We start from the raw sequence: 19125 nt of genomic DNA on the forward strand, positions 1-19125 counted from the left end.
CCCGCCCGTTACAACAAAAGCGAACGAAAGTGAAAAAAAAATAGGCAGCGGTGCGGTGCGGTGTGCAGATCGGAGCTGGGGGACACAGACGATGGTTGGATGAGATTGAAAAGGGTAAGTTGGACGGGCCGCACAGTCCGAAATCATTCACAGTGAAAAGTGAGAAGACGGCAAATATTGATGGAAAATTAGGTCGCACTTGTCATACATATATCTGCTTAGGTATGCATAAGAAGCGTTCTGAATGATGATGAGTCGGCGGCCGGCAATGTGCGCTAAATATTGATTAATTTGAATTTGAATTGCATCTTAATCCCAGCACACTAGATTGTTAGATAAGGCATTCGTGATGTTGTTTACCAGTCCACAGAGTGAGTGAGAGAAATGGCAAACCAACCTTTCAACCAATTATATCTAAAACTCATTTAAATGCCAAGCGACAGGCATAGTTCACAATTCACAATCGTTGAGGGACCTGTGGCTAATCTATTTCATTTCACCTACTCAATCGAATGTCATTGTGGCATATGGAGCACATTTCGTGTCCCTACTCGCTTGTGCGTCATTTAAGTGAGTGATTAGCAGGCCAACTATTCAACGCCTGCTTCAATGTACGATGTCAATGTAAGTGTTTAGCTTAATTGCGTTTAATGTTAAATATGCACATAAATATGCGCGGCTAACGGCTACCGTCCGACTGTGAATGATGCAGCGTGTGGCTGCCGGCCCAGCGTGCGACTGAGCGACTGCGAGTGAGTGAGCGAGCGAGTGGGAGAATGAGTGGGGGATGAGCGAGCAGGCCGGCAGCATAGCCAGGTGAGTGAGTGCGAGTTACTTTCGTTTTCATTACGCGATGAAGGCAGCAGCAACAGCAGCGTGAGCAGCAGCAGCGACTTACTTGAATTCCGTGTTGATGCACAAACCCATAAGTCATGTTGCTTGTTGGTGCAACAGCCACAGCAACAGCCACAACCCAGGCAACAGCAAAAAAAACATACACAAAGCCAATGGGGAAGTTGTTAATGCAACATCGGCAACACCAACAACAACAAGCTGCAAGCTGCAGCAGCGGGAAGTTTGTTTGTGCAGCCGATTGATCATTTAAGCCAAGACGCTGACTGCCGAAGTTGCTCTTGGCCAGCAGCAGCAGCAGCAGCCTGTCAATTTCTGGTGGCTGCAGTGGTGGCGGTGGGCGTTGGCATTTACCCAATGCTGTTTGTTATTGCAGTTTGTTGTTGTTGTTCAATTAACAGGCGCCGTGCCGTACATGTTTGTTCGATGCTTGACGATGACGAACAAAGTTTGCTGCCGGATAATCAAAAAATCGAAAAAAATTCAAACAGAAATCACAAATCGCTTGCCCAATCCAAACCGAAAATCAACAGACAGCTTAGAGGAAAAGTTCCCTGCTCTCTGCTGGGAACTTTCCAGCCAAACTGCGCAAAAAAAAACCAAAATTGAAATATAAAAACGGATTTAATTGAAATAAAATAAAATTTTACGCATGCCTCTGCGATGACAATCGACGGAAGCGTTGCGGGTCAGCCCAGCCAATGGCAATGGCAATGGACGGACGAATTAGTCAAGCCAGACAAAGTGGGCACGTAGATCTCTGTAGATCTCTGGGAGAGTCGGCTTGAGAGAAATCGAAGTTCGAGACCTTGAATGTTGTCGAGTGTCCGCTGTGTGCATGGGCTGCAATTTCTCTCCAGCCGCTGGCCGCTGGCCGCTGGCCACTTCTGATGTTATTCAATTGCAGTTGCATCATTGTGTTGTAGCAGCAAGCAACATGTGGCTGGCTATCGGCCATCAGCTGCTGGATACTCTGCTGGAGTTCGAGAAACTCAACAATTAGACAAATGTTGGGATAGTTGGACAACTTCATAGCTGCGTTACAGCTGATCGATATCAGGTTGCATTTGCATTTGCATGCCACCAGCAGCAGCAACCACCTTGTGGTGTATCTTCAAGATGCGCGCATTACATTACCAACGAACCTCTCTGGCAGTGGCAGTGGCTGTGGCAACAGACGCTTTCCACCCGACTGACGATCAGATGAAAACGAAAGTGCCTGCCTGCCTGGCCTCAAGTGGTTGCTGCCGCAGCTGCTGTCTTGTATACTTGACTCGCACGTTTCCAAGCTGCTGCTGCTGCTGCTGCCTGATGCTGCTGCTGCCCCTTCGGATGGTGCTCAAATTTATCCACTGTTGTTGGTGTTCATTGCTGCCGTTTCCTGTATCTCCAAGTTTATGCTGGCCGCTGCTTTGCCACTGACAGTGGTAATGGCAATGGCAATGGCATGCCACATGCCACACAATACGCCCCAGCAGTGCCAAGTGTTTTGCTTGGCTTTGTCAAACAAAAAGAGACTCATGAGACTCATGCAGAGTGGCAATATTGCCTTGTCAATGCCCTAACATCTCTGTACTCGTAATTAATTGTTAGCTAATGTTGGGTAACAGCCAGAGCACAAAGTTACAGCATGGATTGACATAACTTTAATTGAAAATGTACAAACCTTTCCCGCCTAATGTTCTCACCGATGACGAAGGGCAAATGCAACTGGCATGCGGGTCTCTTCATCGTAGCTTTCTGTAGGGGGTTTCCACAGCCCAGGCTATGATGCCTCATGCTAAGAGTATTTTGCATTCGTTCATCTTCTCTACGGCAGTACGTTTAGTGTTTACTTTTGCTCGGTATTTGCGCGTGTTTAATTGTAAGCAACTCAAACAATTAGCTCTGCTGCTGCTGCGGCTGCTGCTGCTGCTCCTGCTTGCTGCTGCAATAAATTTTGGAATTTTTATGTGCATATTGGTTTGCCCGTTTTTTGTGTGGTCGTGAGTGGAATTTCGGGCTAGCAGCGTTCAACAGGTGTGGGAAGCCCCACAAAAGACTAATCACAGATGAGCTCAGCTCCCATTTTGCAGCTTTCATCCAGACAATGGCATTCAATTCGGGTGAACTTTCCACCAGCCACCAAGCAGTTTGGGCTAACAAGAGCAAGGGCCCCATTGTGTGGAGTGTATCATCGGCTGCTGACGACTTTTGGCCATTCCGATCGGCCTAGGCCAAAGCTTTGCTCCATGCAGCGCCCACCCAAGACGGTCCCATAATAGCGTCTCACCTGCTGTCAATGCCGAAGCCTCCGACTCCGCCTCTGCTCGCTTTTTTGTGCTGTTTTATTAATAGCAATTAGTTGGCGGAAAAAGCAAAAGCAAAACAAAACAAAAAACACAAACAACAAAAAAATTATATTGTCTGGAAGTTGCGGTTTGGTTTCTTGTTTGTTGGCTTTTCTGTTGGTTTTTGGTTTTGGTTTTCTTCTGGCGGTTGTTTTATGTGGCGCAAAATTTGTGGTTTCCATGTGGCCCATGCGAGTGGGGGGCAGATACATATAAGCTTGTCAAGTTGCAAATTATTTGGCTGCACATTTAAATGCCTCGAACTCATTTGAACCCGCAGTCGAATGCAGTGCAGCAGCAGCAGCAGCATCCCGACAGCAAGTCAAACCGGTGCGCAGCGCTGTCTTTCCTTTTCCTCTCCCAAAGAGATTGTCTAATCAAAGTGAAGAAAACATTAAATACCAAAATTATGTCATGAATCTTTGTTTGCTGTTGATTGTCGACTGTTGGAGGTGCTGCTGTCGTTTGTGGATTGTGCCGCAGTGCAGGCAGCCAGGCAGGCAGGCAGTCAGTCGGCAGATAGAGATGTGCCACAGTCCAAAAGGCAGATAAAGTCAGTAATTACCTAATGCTCGTTTAAATACGAGTAGAAAGATGCAGGCCGCGAAGAAACACAAATAAATATAATAACTAAGCGGCTGAGCGAGACTGCTGGCTGGCTGTCTCCCCAGTTGGGGGCACAATTGCTAATTGCACTTCGCATGGCCGGGGGCTGGGGAGGGGCAGCTGCAGGCACCGAGGCCGAGGCCGTGGCCGGAGGCCTGTCAGATGCCAAGGCAATTGAATGAAATTTGAATTTCCAATTAGGGCCTCAGCCTCCGCCTCAGATCCCCACAAAACAGCAGCAGCTGCCTCCTAATGGATGATGCTCTGCCTCCGTTGACGTCTTCATTTCACGTTGATAAGACAGCATCCCCCTGTTCGCCTTATCGGAGATCAGTCGTTGAGCTCTTTTTTGGCAAAATGTTTCCTGCTATCTGACAAACATTTTGCGGGTGAAAGTGACGCAGTCGCAGATACAAATGCGGCAAAATTCCCTTGAAAAAACAAAGATACTCGCACTCGACCCCATTGTTGTTTAGACAAATTTGTTGGCTGGCAATGTTTGGCCGGGGGCATGTCATAACCTTAGCCTAGACCTCACACATTACCAGAGGCAGCACCCAACCCTTCCCAAATCCTTGTCCCCGCCCATCGCATACACGAGGTCGTCGAAGATATAAATTACCAGTCAAGTGGCCTCCTGGACTGGGGCCTACCAACATTTTTGGGCCACTGCCTACTGAGTGCTGACTGGCACACTGCTGACTGGTGGCTTTTTCATGGCTTCCGTCGCCTGTTTCCCGCTGGCCGCTGTCCCTTGCCGCTGCCGTTGCCGTTGCCAAAATCAATGAAATTTTCAGCTTCCGCTGTCCTGTTGCCCCCGTCCTGGTCCGAGCCTGGCGGAAAGTCCGAGCCAAAAGAGGATTGGGAAATTTGGGGCAGGGCGAAGCAATAATTGTTATTATACCATCCGTTTGGTCTGGTATTTATTTTGCATATGTGTTTGCATATGTACATACTCGTATTTGTTTCCAGCTCCGGCGATACTCTAACTTATTGGATCGGAATTAGCAACCATTCAAATGAGACCTTGAATGGGAGGCACTTGCTGGATCTTTGGAGAGTTTGTTAAACATGTTAACGCTATCTCTGAGATAAGCACTTGATGACTCTAATTCTTTGCTTAGAAACTGTCAAGAAACTTATTCATCAGTTGACTGAAGATTAGATTGTAAGCTACACAAATATTTAAATTAACGAAAATAATTGCAAAAAATTTGCCATTTACAGAGCATTTCTTGGGCATTAAATTCGCAAAATTCTAATTCCTTATTTAGTATTTTGTTTGCAATGTTTCGGGTTGTAAACACACAAAAAGTGTTCTGCATTTTTTGTTGGGGGTGTGGATTGGGGGGAGATTGGGGGGTAAGGTCATGTTTGGCCTGGGGCTCTGTGGACAGGCAGGTGGCAGGTCAAATTAAAATTCATTTTATGGGCTCAAAAGAGGGGCGAAAGCCAGGCCAAGCCAAAAACCAGAGCAGAGCAGAGCAGGCCAAAAAGCATTAGGTAAGTACAGGCCTTTGTTTTGTGGGTGGGAAATGTAATAATTCCGAAATGACCCTCAAAGCACGTGGAAATAATTACGCAAGCGTCGGATACACCAACGAACCGAGCGGCAAATTCAATTTGGCCTGAGGAGAATCTGCAACTGCAGCGCATATCTCGGGTCATCAATTTCTTATTCGGATTTGTGGGTGGAGGATGGGATGAATGGATGGATGGATGGATGCTGGGGAAAGCTTTACTTTGCGTTGCTTTCGTTTCGCTACGTTGCGGGGGAGGGTTGTAGCACACGAGACAAATTCCGTTTGCCAAAGCATAAATCTGGCAGCCAACACACAAAACATGCAGCAGCAGCAGCGGCAGCAGCAGCAGCAGCAGCGGCGGAGAGAAGAAGCGAACAAACAACAAAATGAGAAGACAAACAAATAGTCAGAGTTACGGATACGGATGCGGGTAAGGGTAAGGGTGCAGATGCAGATATATTTTTTGTGTCTCTGGAAGGATGCATGCAGATTGCAGGGCAGACATGTTGAAAACACTTTCGGGGGTACATGGGACATGTGTAATTTCCCACGTGCTGCTGAGGCGCCTGAGGCACCTCCACAAAGTGGCGTAGAGAGAAAAGACGCAGGCGGCAAACACAAACAAAATGCCAAATGAAACAAACAATAAAATTGTTTGTATGTAGCACCGGTGCCTGAAAGGGAAGTGCTTAAAAAATAATAGTAAATTACACAGAAAAGCAGCGAGCAACGCCACGCCACGACACGCCCACCCATGAAGGAAACTCGAGAGCTGCCACCCCATGCCACACGTTGCTGGTGCTGGTGCTGCCACTGCCATGCATGACAAGCTTGCGTTATTTTTAGGGCCAAGCTGATTTAATCCCACGCTCAAGGAAGGCCAGGAGCAGCTTAGGGGCAGAGGCAGGGACAGGAGCAGGGACAGGTCGAGGTCCACGTCCAGGTCTGGGTCCTGGTCCAGGTCTAAACAAGGGCGGTGGGCGTTGAAGAGTTAACGGTTTACTCACCTATCCCCGCCCCGCCCAGTGTGCTGCAATTTGCAACGCCACAAATGCCTCAGAACGAGAGCAGAGCCAGAGCAGTTGCATCTGGCTGTGGCTTTGGTCCTCTTCCAGGTATATTCTCGTACTCGTAAAGGGGCAAGCGAATATGGAAATTAGAACTCGTCGCTGAATTGTAGCACAGTTTTTCAGCAAAAGTGAATTTAAATTCAAAATGAGTTCATTACGGGTGCGGATTATATGAAATGTTCCCTCCAATTGCTTATGCATTTTGAGAATTCATGGCCAGAAGTGTTTCCCCCCTCCCAACCACCGTTTATGCTGATTATGCTAAGAGCATCACAGTCTAATGGGTAAACGATTTGTTGGTTATGCATAGAGAACACATTTTAACTCAAATTTCAACCTAAAAATGCCTTCAATTGTTTTAAACATACAATTTAAATTGTATTCTCTTCCATTTTGTTTTTAAAATTAATGCCAGAAATCCTTTTATTATTGTTTAGTGCTGCTGCTGCAGATACACTCGTCGCTCGTTTGATTTATGAACTGTTTTAGGGAGCGCCTGGGAAAGTGTCCGAATTGGGCGACTCATTCGCAGCTGAGATAAAAATATTTTCATTAATTTCGGTCTGTTTCGTGGTTTCTCTGTTCGCTTTTGTGTGCAGCTCCTGGCTGGCCCGGACTCGGGACTCGAGACTCGAGAGTCGCTTTGTTCTCGTTTGGCCATTGTGGTGGCTGCTGTTGCCGTTGCCATTGCTGAGAAACAACACTAAACAATACAGCAAAATTACTTAATTTCATGTTGGTCTAATCAAGTTGCCATTGCCATTGCCGAGGCAGGTAGACTGCGAGTGTGTGTGTGTGTGTCTGTGTGTGTGGCTGGCTGGCACGAAACGTTCTCCGCACAAAAGGCAACCAACAGCGAGAGCCAAAGGAGCAGCTTGCTGCAGCTGTAGGCAGTTCATGGGGCATGTCAGGTGTATTTGGGGTGGCTCTGTCGTGGGTGTACAGACAGCCCTGCCTTCAAATAATGCGCCGTTGCCGTGCTCAGGTTAACGTGTGTACTCGTACCGTATCCCAGGGCACTCGTGTGTGAGCCACAACGGAACGCTTAGTGGCAGCACTTATGCGGCGGCAGCGGCAGCGGCGGGGGCCAAAAGCGGAGAGTAAAATGAAGAGGAGACATGAAATGGTAAACGAGAAAGAAAGAAAGAAGGAAAAAACTAAAGAAAAACAACATGAAATAGGTGGACAGCTAAACGCCGAGAAATGGGGCCAAACGCTAGAAGGCATTCAAGATTTGAGTTGGTCTTCAGCCAGGGACTGCTACTGCTGGGGCCCATGTAAATTTCAAACTGTGTCAATGCCGGCTTCCGTTTCCTCTCACACAAACACACACAATCACAATCACAGAGAGGGAGAAGCTGGCTGGGGCTGAACCGCCTCTGGCCACTTGAGATGCAAACAGGTAAAAAGAAATTTAAACATTTGCCTACTCCAACACGCATCGTCGCGTTGCACACACGTGCAGAAGCGCACATGAACAGGGCCATGGATGGGCCCCAAACTGGAACGAAACATTGGTAAAACGGTCATCTGCAATAGGCAGCAGCTGTAGCAGCAGTAGCAGCAGCAGCAGCAGCAAAATCTGTTGTCTGCAACAACATGGAATTGGAACATTCTGACCGAGTGACCGTGCCCGAATGACCGCCTGCTGTGAGCTGAGCCGACAACGACACGGCGCAGCATGGGAAAGGCAGCACAAGGCAGGAGAGACGAGCTGTGCGGACTGTGGACTGGTCTTGAGACGCCTGATAAATTGGCAGCGACATTTCAGCCCAAAACTTGACAATTAACAGCTGAAATACATGAGCTGAGCTCAACTGCGTGCACGTGGATGTGTTTGTAGGAGTGTTTTTTGTGTAATTAAAAGCGAGAGAGACAGGCGGGAAATTGCTCTGCTTAAATGTTCATTCCCTGGCTGCCTGGCGCTGCCTGCCCGGTTGGTGGTCCACACTTTGGCACAAGATTGAGTGCGCTACCAAAAATTATGCTGCCAACTGCCACCGATGCATCCCGCAGCTGGTCCACAATTTACCTTAGCAGAGGGAGCTCTATACACATAATCGTACATATTTATGTTCGTTGGTGTGTGTGTGTGCTTATTTTATTGTCTGTGTGTCAAGGCTATGCTAAAAATTTGTCCAGGACTTTTGCACATTTTTGATTTGTTATGCTGTGGTGCACTGCGAGAAGTGCGCTGCAGTGCCACAACAATGCACCACTGCAATGGTGTACTTTGGGGGAATGATGGAATGGAATGGAGAGTTCGGGAATGTTCTTTGGTTGTGGGTGCAATTTGTATTGTTGCATTGAACTGAACATTCTCCAGCAAGCTATTAAAACTAAAACCAATGACCATGATATATGACAGTAATTATCATCCTCTAAGTGGCAAATGCAGAGTAATCAATTGTTTTAGGCCTTAAAAATAGAGCCACACTTTTCGTAAATATTTGTAAAATTACATTAGATATTTGTTGCCTATTTTCGAGCCACTTTTTAGTATTTATTCAAGTTTACACAAAGTAACAAGCTAGCCTTTGACCAGTAAATTGTTGCTTAAACTCCCCCATCTATGTATCTTATCTAATTAATTTCGCCACTTTGTATAGTTGAACTTCAAAGTAAAAACTCTACAAGAAATCACAGCATGAAGTTTTCTGTGAGTGTTAAATCTCAAAACAAACCCATGACCAAATATGCCGCATGCTGATGCTGAGGCCGTAACAGTGCACGTGGTGGCCAAAAAATGAAATAAACTGCACACAAATACACTCAAAGAACAGCACGCCAGCAGCGACAGCAACAGCGACAGCGACGACGCTGCGATAAGATAAAGCGCACGATGACAAAAAGCACCCAGAGCTACTATGATGACGACGACGTCGACGACGTAGCGTTGCTCGTCTGCCAACGAAGTTCTCGATGCAACAGCGATGCCAGCAGCGACGTCGACGCCGTGGACATGGACTGCTGCTGTTGGCTGGGCGGGCGCTTACGAGTATAAAAGCCGCTGGCTCAACCCGAGCGAGCATCACAGAACGGCGAACCGCGTTGCCGAGCACACACGAGTCCACGAGCACCCAGAACCCAGAGTCCAGAGTGTGGAAGCCCAGACCCAGAACCTAACGGTAAAGTGAAACATTCGAGTCTTTCGTTTGTGTGAGTGCAGGTGCGGATGCATTTGCAGTTGCAGTTGCAGTTGAAGTTATAGTTGGAGCTGCAATTGGCTTCACTTTTGGTGTTGATTTTGGTGTTCATGTAGCCCCGTGCGTGTGCCTGTGTTAGTGCTGAGAGTTTCCGTTACAAAAACAACAAAAATAAACCCACACAATTTTCGAAAAAACACATTTCAAAACCGACAAAAGAACAAGCGAACAAGAACAAGCCAAAAGTAACGAGCACAAGTGCCCCAAAGAATAAGAGCAAGTGGAGAGGGGAGACGGGAGTCGGGAGGCTAGGGTGATGGCTCAACAGGAACCAGAGGCCCAGTTTTCCTTGAGTTGTGCTCTTGGCTAAGTGGGCAGATAGTTTCTAAAGGAACGGGAACGCTAACGGCAACGTTAAAGGTACAGGAGAGAACAGACACAAACACGGACGCGGACACGGACACAGACAAGAAAAAGAAAATTTTATACTTCTGCACCTTTTCGCTGGCATAATGAATTCATTTGCAAGTGGTGCTGGGCGGTTCGGCCACAAGTTTCTCGTAAAGTTTTTTGCTAGCCCAGAGGGAGAAGCGAAGAAAAATAATAGCGCAATGTGCCAACAGCAGACAGATTCGCCCTCGAAGGATCCTCGTCCTGTCCGCGTGCGCTTGTTGTTTGGCCAGGCATGCGTCGCTGGCCTTAGGCCGCGCATTGTCTTCGCTCCTCTTCGCTTTTGCCGTTACTGTGGCGGCCCAGTAAAGTAAATTAAATGTAAATTAATGCAAATTACACGAAATTACTAGCAGGCCGGACCCAGAACCGGACGGACAATGCAACAAAAGCAGAACCTTGTGCTCCGTTTGCAGTTCGCAGTTCGCAGTTTGCGGTGCGCCCATGGAGCTGCATCAGCAGATAAAGAGCAAACGACAACGCCGCCGCCTGCATTGTCTATTATTTTAAATTGGCTGCGCAAATTTACGGCAACGCAAAAGTAATTAGCGACCGTTGAAAAAACTGTGCCACAGCCGCAGCACTCGAAGCGGAACGGAACGGAGAAAGAGAGTCCATGCCAATCAAAGGCGCTCGGACTGGGACTGCGACTGCGACTGGGACTGGGAATTGGACGGGTGCGGAGGTGGGAGCTGAGACTTACGATTGGCGACTGGGTCATTTGGTCACTGAGGCCAGTGGGGGATTAAACAAATTTAAGTTTTCCAATTGTCTGTCAATCAATGTTCCAATCGAATATTTTAAATATCTCAGGGAAGAAAATTCTTTTCCCCTTTGAGATGAATATTCATTCGATTGCAATCAAAGCAGCCAACAAAAGAATTTTAATTCTTTTGAAAATTGTTGGCAAATTCCCTCAGCTTGATTGTGGACATAGCATACTTTTCAGCACTTTATATTTTACCCACCTGTCAATTGGGTTTTGCAATCCCACATAATTTATTGCCATTTTTCTCCTGTGCGGCCTGTGAGTATTTTAATTTTGTCGAGCAAACCAAAAAATGGTTTATGTAAATTAAATTGCGCCTTGCCCTCCCCGCCCTCTAATTCGATTTTCTCCATAAATTGTGGTATCAAATCAAATCGCCCATTCCACTGCTCAGAGCCCACTAAAACTGCAATTAAAATGTTTATGTATTCATAACGAAATTTATGAACTCTGCTGATGGATATTTATGTGAGGAATGGCCCATAAAAAATAATCGAGGCGCTGCCATATTGACTTTATTAGAAAGACATCTCCAGAGCTCAAACTGAAACTCAAAGAGAAACTAATTAACGAGCGTTCAGCGATGTTAATGTGGTTGCCTTGTGCCACGAAAGCCAGGCGCCCGGCCCATTTGTGGCTGGCAACGCTTGCTTTTTATGCATTGGCGCATGAGTATTAGTAATTAATGGCGAGGGGTAAGCTTCACAAAGCCACTCGATGCCGATATAAATGCAAATGCCACAGCGGCAAACATCGGCGCTACACGGCGTATGCGTAAGCTGCCTGCCGCCGAATTCAATTTGTGCGCACTTTTAATTATTCATTTCGCAGACAAACAATACTCACGGCAGGCCATTTAAAAGGCTTTAAGTTTCCACTGCATTTGCCACTCTCCACTTGCGAATTAAAGGCGATTTATTGGCTTAAACTGCTGCTGCGTCCGTCCTGTGGAGCAGCAGGGTCTTATAGCAGGTGGCAGCTTGACAGCCCGAATGAAAGGCAATGCCCAATCGTCTGGCAATTGCAATTGAAATTGAAAATGAAAAGCGCGCCAAATTGAATTTCACATTTTCTGTTCTGTTTTGCCAGTAAGTTGAGAGATCTGAGTTTATTTTTTGTGTGCACAGGCTATAAATATTTATTTTTTATCCAATTCCTGCCTCCGTTCCCCTTCAGCTGTTGTTAATTGACGCGCACGTGGAAAATTAATGAACTGTGACAGTCGGATGTGGCTGTGGGTGGCGTGTCCTGTGTGTGTGTGTGTGTGTGTGTGTGTGTTAGTGTGTGTCACTAAAGGCAACATTGTGCGGCATAATCATACAAATTTCAATTATTAATGTATCTCATTATCGTGCGATTATTTATTCTTTCCAAATATTGTGCACATTTATTTCGTATGTCAGGGAATTGTTGTTCCTCTTTTTCTCTGCCAGCTTAAATCATTCCGATTGTGACACTTGAATGCCAAATTTAAGCTACAAGTATTTACATATTTTAAATTAATTTCCAGTGCATTCTGCACTTCAAATTAGACACTTCTAAATCCACTTTCACCCAATTAAACAAAGTGAAAAGGGACAACCCTGTTAACAACATTTATCCGCATCTTGATGGTTTGTCTGTCCATAAGCGATAAGTCAACACTCCCCGCAAACCAAACACTCTCCCAAAGGTCGAGCATCGTTTTGCCACTAAGCTCAGCCAATTCGCCAATGAAAACAACAAATATTAGCATTGGCAAGAGAGAGCAACCTGGGCAGACCTGCAGCTGACCTGCCAGCGCATCCTTCTTCAGGCAGTTCTTGTTGTTTTGCGTTTCGTTTTTCCCATTTTACGCTCATGAGCTCATCAAATTTGTGACTACGGAGATATGCCATTTAATTTTATTTCCAAGGCAAAGTGCATTTTCGGAAAACAAAACAAAACAAGACATAAACGAAAACGAAAACGGGATGGCAAAGCACATTGCACGAATGCTTTGGTTTTAGTGCCGCCGGTTCCATCAGCCATCCGCCATCGGCCATCAGCCATTGGCAGCACTTGGCCAACAGTTTTCGTTGTTGCATCGTTGTCTCCTCATTGCATTCTACTCGACAGCAGCCTTGCTGCAATTTCCTTCTGTTGTGGAATTATGCTTTGACTGCTCCGTGCCGTGCCGCTGCGAGATGAATAAATTGCCAGGCAGCTGGGAGCTGGGAGCTGCCTGACTCTGTTCACCGAAAGTAAAACTAAAGTAAATATTGTGATGGCCTCTGGCCACGCCCCCGTGCTCGTACCTACAATGCCACGCCCAACCGTGCCCCGCTTAATGGCAGTTAAGCAAACACGAAGTCTTTCAGAGGAATGGATGGCAATGACCATGCCTTTTGATGATTTGCTGCCTGATGATGGCCTCATGGCTCGACAGGGCCTGATGCCAGTAAATTCCACCATACAAACACACATACACACACACACACACACACACACATGTATCCACATACTCGTGTGCGGGTTTGCTCGTAGTTTTGTTTAATTCAGCACATGGCCCCTGCTCCTGCCTGCTTCCGCTCAACCTTCCTCCCGTGTGGCCGCCCTTCCCTCGGTGTGCTTTTGATTGAAGGTTAAATGAGCCAAGCAGCTCGTACACACACACACACAAAGGATGCAAGAGGCAGCCAAAGCCATTGCCTGCATTTGTGTCAGATTTGGCTGAAAATACCCCTACCCCCTACACCTGCGACCCTTGCTTGGATGCATTTGCATTACGCGAGGCTCTGCTTTTTTTGTGCATTCTTAGACTGTCTTGTTTTATTTCCTTTTTGGCTGAATTAGTTCCCATAAACTAAGCCAGTCAACTAGAGCACACCAAATCCGCTCTCTCTCTCTCTGTCTTGGCTGTGGCTGTGGCACAGTCTCCGTAGCTCTGAGTTTGGCTCCTTACCAGCTTGCTCCTGGCCATGACTGTTAATTTTACGATCCAAGCACTTCGCTTGGCACTGCCACAGCCCCTAATTGAGAGAGCGATTTAAATTCGAAAGCAGTCTCGTTACGGGGATACACTTCATTACCAATTTGGATATTACTTGCCTCTGGGTAGTACGCCCCCCAATAAATTGAGTTTTCTATTTTATTTATTGTTTTCTGTTGTCGTTGCAGTTTCCCAAGGACAGCACAGCAGGCCACAGCCAATAAAACTGCACAAGTAAAACAACAATAGAAGAGGAAGAACCACAACCAGCAGCAAAATGTCGATCTCCGATTTCCGCAAAAAGAAGCTAATGTTCCTGTTCAACGTGTTCTTTGGTAAGTGCAAGAGGAGTCTAGTGTGCGTGCCAGAATGATGCATGGCCATGGCCCCGAAAGCCATCAGCCATCAGCCACCAGCATGGAGTTGCTCAAGACAAACCACCTCAATCGATGCCAGTGTATTGTTCTTTGCTACGAGTTATTGGCCAAAGGGAAGCCAACGAGAAATTCCGCATGCGTTTCACAAGCAGAGAAAACTTTGATTAGATTGCACACGATTTGTTTGAGAGTTGCTGTCTAATGTGGGGGATTGTTAAATGGGTCAAATATATCAGAGAGACAAGTGCCGAAAGTAAATGTGGGACATGGAAAAGGATTTCACATATTATCCACTGGGACACACACACTCCCGCCAACTCATAATACGAATGACATATGTGTATTAGCATGCCATTCCATTTCGGCGACATCTTCTTTAGCTTTTTGGCAAGCCGACAAGACGCGCATCGCGTATACGTAATATGAGCCAAGCATAAATTCCATTTGAGTGCGCCAAGTGCGCCATTCCACTTTATGACCTTCTTCAATGCTCGAGAACTTGTCGGAGAAGTCAAACAAAACTTGCCAACAAATTTAAAATTGAATTAAAAGGCAAATGCAAATGCCAAAAAAAGAAAGGGAAAACTTTCGAGGAGTGCAACACCGCAGTGAGGTCCAGCTAAGTGCTTTTCAATTACGACTACTAATTCACCTGTGTGACTGACTGGCTTATCCCTGCACACACACCGCAACAATGCTTTGGGTTGGCTCGTTGCCCGGTCCCCTCATTGACAGCAGCTGGTCCGAAAATAACAAAGGGCAGGAGGCCCCTGTGGGTGCCAGCAAAAGAGTCATAAAACGCAAGTGCCGCACACTTGACACTGAAATTGAAGTGGACCCGACCGCGTGCAGCACACCGTTGCAAATGATAATGACAGGTCCGCCATGGCCAAAAGCCAAATGTTTATGGAGTGTTGGAGAAGAAGGAAGGAAGCGGAAAGCGGGAAGAGGAGGCCTTGCCTGGCCTGCAACTGTTTTGATGTTTCTGTTGAATGGAACGCGGTGTCCACACACTCTCGTGGGCCGGAACTTTGTCACAGCTGCGTTGTGGTGTCCGCCATTTGCCATGAGATCCGTTTAGCCAGCTCACATTGTTCATCGTCGCTCTTTTTCTTTCTGTTCTCGGTACCTCCCGGGACCACAACTGCGTCGACATCCCATGCACTTTATGCTCGCTCGCTGCATTCAACTGAATTGCCCGAAAATAACCAACAATGCGAATGGACGGTACTTCCCCCACGAAACAGATGTGAACCAAAGCGGGGAAATCGACGTTAAGGACTTCGAACTGGCCATCGAGGTAAGTGGAGCAGCCCGGAAACTAAACCAATAAAACAAACAAAAAAATACAAACCGAGCCGAAAAAATTTGAATAAATTTTTGTGCTGGCAAAATACTTGCAAACTCTGCGCAAAATTTGGTTGCTGCATGCCGCAAATAAATGCGGAGCAGAGCGAAGCACTCACATGTGCTCCACCTCAGCCCAAAAACAACAATGGCGAGAGGGCAAAAACAATGCTCGAATTGGGCAAATGTTTTTTGTTGATTTGCATTCAGTTTGGCCCGCTCCCTGGCATCGAAACCCAACTCCCTCCCGATAACTCAATTTGTGTACGCGTGCTGACTGACGGTTATTGTTTTTTTTCTCTCTGGTGTGTCCATTTGCAGCGCGTTTGCAAGCTGCGCGGCTGGGCTAAGGACACGCCGAAGAACAAGGAGACGTACGATTTGATGATGGAAATTTGGACTGGACTGCGATCGAAGGCGGACAAGGATAACGATGGACAGGTGAGCAACCGACCTTTTCCCCTTCAGTTGTGTCGTAAATTTCGTAAGGAAAAAAGAAAACGGCAACTGCATGTCAAGTGTCCTGGATTTCGATTGGTGGTTGCAGAGTGGGAAGGGGACTTGGGGGGTGGTAGGTGCTGCAGCTGTTGGGCTTTTGTTGAACGGCTCTGGCTTCATTGTCAGTGCCGAAAGTGCTGAAATCCATGGACTGCTCTCGATGGCATTGTGGCAGCAGTTGACAAGTGTCCAGCACCTACACACAGACACTCCAGACCACACATACACACACATTCACCTACATATATGTATTTCCATGTAAAGGCCAGCACATTACAAATTTCGTGCACTTTTTGGCATTGTCTGGGCCCAGGCAGACACACACGAAAAACCAAAGAAGACAAAAAATTGCTTCATAAATTTCCCACTTTTTATTGGTGTGAAATGTGGCAAGTGGGAGTGGCACTTGCAGGTGGCGGGCTGGTAAACAAATTCCCCACCAACGAGCGGAAATTGAATTGTGAATTATTTGAGAAATTCAATCGGAATTCCGCTGGCAGCAGGAAGACTTTATTCACTTCGTTTTTGCCAGCCAGCCACATTCTCATTACGAAGTGCAAACTTTGTCATTGGACTCGAGACTCGAGAGTTGAGAGTGGAGAGTGGAGAGAAACTGGCGCAAGTTTCCCCTTTTGGCACAATGGATATGCCATAATCGTACGGAGAGTGCAGCAAATTAAATTATAATCCTACTACTATAACAACCCCGCCACTCCCCCGCGCACGGCCAATGCCAGCATCGAGCAAACCAAAGCCGCACCAACGCCAAATGCAACGCAATGCAATGCGCTTCGAAATGGATACAAAGTGAACAGAAATTGAAATGTCAGACCAACAAAACCTCGGCTTAGTTCTATTGTAGCGGTGCACGGGTTACGGGCAATCGGGTTACTGATATTTTGTGCTCAACTACGGCCCAATGAGGTGGCGCAACTTCAAATGCAACAAAGCCGCAAAACTTTTTGGCCACTGGCCAACAAACTTGACGGAGTTTAGCAGCTAGAGAAAGAGGGGGTGAAGGGAGAGCACAACTATTGTTGGTCGCGGCTTAAGATTTATTGTTCTCCTTTCTCCACACACAAAGTAAGGGAGAGTCGTGTCACGGGGGTAATGGGAATGTGCCCTCAAATTAGCTGGAAAATAGACTTGCCAAGGATGGAAGATGCTCACGCAGCACCCAGCCAACCCTCTTTGGCTTTGCATTGAGGGTCAAGGATCTGAATGGGCCATAAACATAAAAATATGCCGCCATGTAGTTCGATTGCTGTTTAGAGTTCGCTTTGGTTTTGGCACTACAATTGGCTCTCGGTCTGTCTGTCTGCTTATTTATGGCCATATTAAAACGTGGCAAAGCGAAACGGCTGCTTTGGCTTTGTCGAAGATGCCGCATTTAATGGGGAGGACTGCAATCGGGGCAGGACCCGCTGCCAAGTTGGTCAAGGCGTTGCCGTCGATGGTCGACGTTCCTCGTTGTGTTGCGGTAATTGCCGTTGTTTGGTATTGGCAGACAGCAAAACGTTAATAACGCATCGCTAGATGCCGTCCATGACGCATAAATTACACCCCCTAGTGGACCCCAGTGACCTCCCCTTCCCCCTCCACCCACTAACCACTTTCCGACAGACCCAACATAACACGGCCATAACGCGTTTAATAGGCAGTGGGATGGATGTTTTATGTACCTCCGTCGTTCCGCCTGCGGTTGGGCCAGCTAATGGTCTTGTCGGCACTGGGCGGGGCGGGGCTGCATACATAAATCTGGCGCTCTTAACCCAACCAATCTTGACTCTTGCCTCTTGTCTCGTGTACTCCTCAGGTCAGCGTGGACGAGTGGTGCAACATGTGGGACGCCTATGCCAAGGATCCGAGCAGCGTGATGGGCTGGCAGAATGCGTACATGAACTTCATGTTCGACCTGGAGGATGCCTCGCATGATGGCGGCATCGATGTCACCGAGTTCACGCTGGTCTGCTCCAGCTACGGCCTGGAGAAGAACGAGTGCGAGGAGGCATTCAGCAAGATGGCCCAGGGCCAGACCGACGTCACTCGCGAGCAGTTTGCCGCCTTGTGGAAGGAGTACTTTGCCGCCGAGGACGTCAATGCGCCCGGCAACTTCATCTTTGGCAAGACCACATTTTAGGCCACTTTCTAGAACCGGAGACCGAGACCTCAGCCCCCCACTGGTCATGGCCACCAACTGATGAACGCAACAAGTGAAATTATAATGAAAACAGAAATAGCAAAAGAAAATATTTAATATATGTAAACGTTAATTGATTGATAATGGTGCGGGCAGCAGGAAGACAACTTCCAATTCGACTTCGACTTCGATTTCGATCGATCGTCGTTGTTGTTGCTACTCGTACGCATAGTTGAGTGTTGTTTTCTCTCTCTCCAAAGTATCTCAAGTTTTGCCCAAAATAAATTGTTCTAATTTAGTAGAGAGTAAATCTAATCTCTGTCTATTTATACTTTATATACCGATCCTAAAGCGCGTAGCCAGCAAAGCAAGAAAAACATATTAAACATTTAAACACAAATACCCGCACATTTATGCGTGACTGTACCTTTACGAACTACGAACTAAACGACTAAATATCTTTGCAATGATATCAAATATATCCGCAGGCCAGATCCTGTGTCTGCGTGGTGGTGCTGGAGCAGCAATTAAATTAATTAAACTGTCAAATGTCAAATTGTTTATGTGTGTGTAGTCGTCGTTTATCGCCTCGCATCTGTGGCGCATAAATTTAAATTTAAATATAAATTGTAAATGTAAAGTGTTCCAATAAATTACAATAATAAATCCAACAAATATCTACGCATCCTTGCTCGTATCCCTTCACTTGTTGCTCAAAAAGCGTGAATTGATTTGCCTTCGCTTTGGATTGGCTCAGATAAGATCTGCGTTTTGGTCAGCATTTTATGCATATTAAAATCCTGTCAGCAGCACTCCTTGGCACTCCCTGGGGGGAGGCGGAACGTCGTAATTTATGCAACTGCATGCAGGCAGCACTTAAACTGCGAACGGCCATCGTCGTGAGTGGCAGCCAAATTGTGTGGATTAGCCATGTTATCAGCACTCCCAATCGCTAATGGAGCATAATGACAGTGTTTTCTGCATTCAGAAAATGGACCCCTTGGGGCAATCAAGGGGGGGATATGGGGAGGTTAGAAAAATTTTGAATTGATGATGAATACTTACAC

The 19125-nt window shown here is 46.8% G+C and overlaps 1 protein-coding gene across 2 annotated transcripts; it reads left to right on the forward strand.

The window, feature by feature from the left end:
* Positions 1-1029: 1029 nt before the first annotated feature.
* On the forward strand, positions 1030-18370 carry LOC117898603 (calexcitin-2). 2 transcript variants are annotated; one of them, XM_034808153.1, is made up of 6 exons: positions 1030-1052; positions 2859-2862; positions 13967-14031; positions 15321-15373; positions 15742-15861; positions 17735-18370. In XM_034808153.1, exons 3-6 carry the CDS (start codon positions 13974-13976, stop codon positions 18056-18058), a joined length of 555 nt encoding a protein of 184 aa, XP_034664044.1. In that variant the 5' UTR covers positions 1030-1052; positions 2859-2862; positions 13967-13973; the 3' UTR covers positions 18059-18370. The 2 variants fall into 2 exon arrangements, with proteins under 2 accessions (XP_034664044.1, XP_034664043.1); XM_034808152.1 differs by lacking the exons at positions 1030-1052; positions 2859-2862 and adding an exon at positions 9413-9509 and having other exon boundaries at positions 13885-14031.
* The last annotated feature ends 755 nt before the right edge of the window (positions 18371-19125 follow it).

This window comes from Drosophila subobscura, chromosome O (genome assembly GCF_008121235.1).
Source record: "Drosophila subobscura isolate 14011-0131.10 chromosome O, UCBerk_Dsub_1.0, whole genome shotgun sequence".
In the NCBI taxonomy this organism is placed as follows: domain Eukaryota; kingdom Metazoa; phylum Arthropoda; class Insecta; order Diptera; family Drosophilidae; genus Drosophila; species Drosophila subobscura.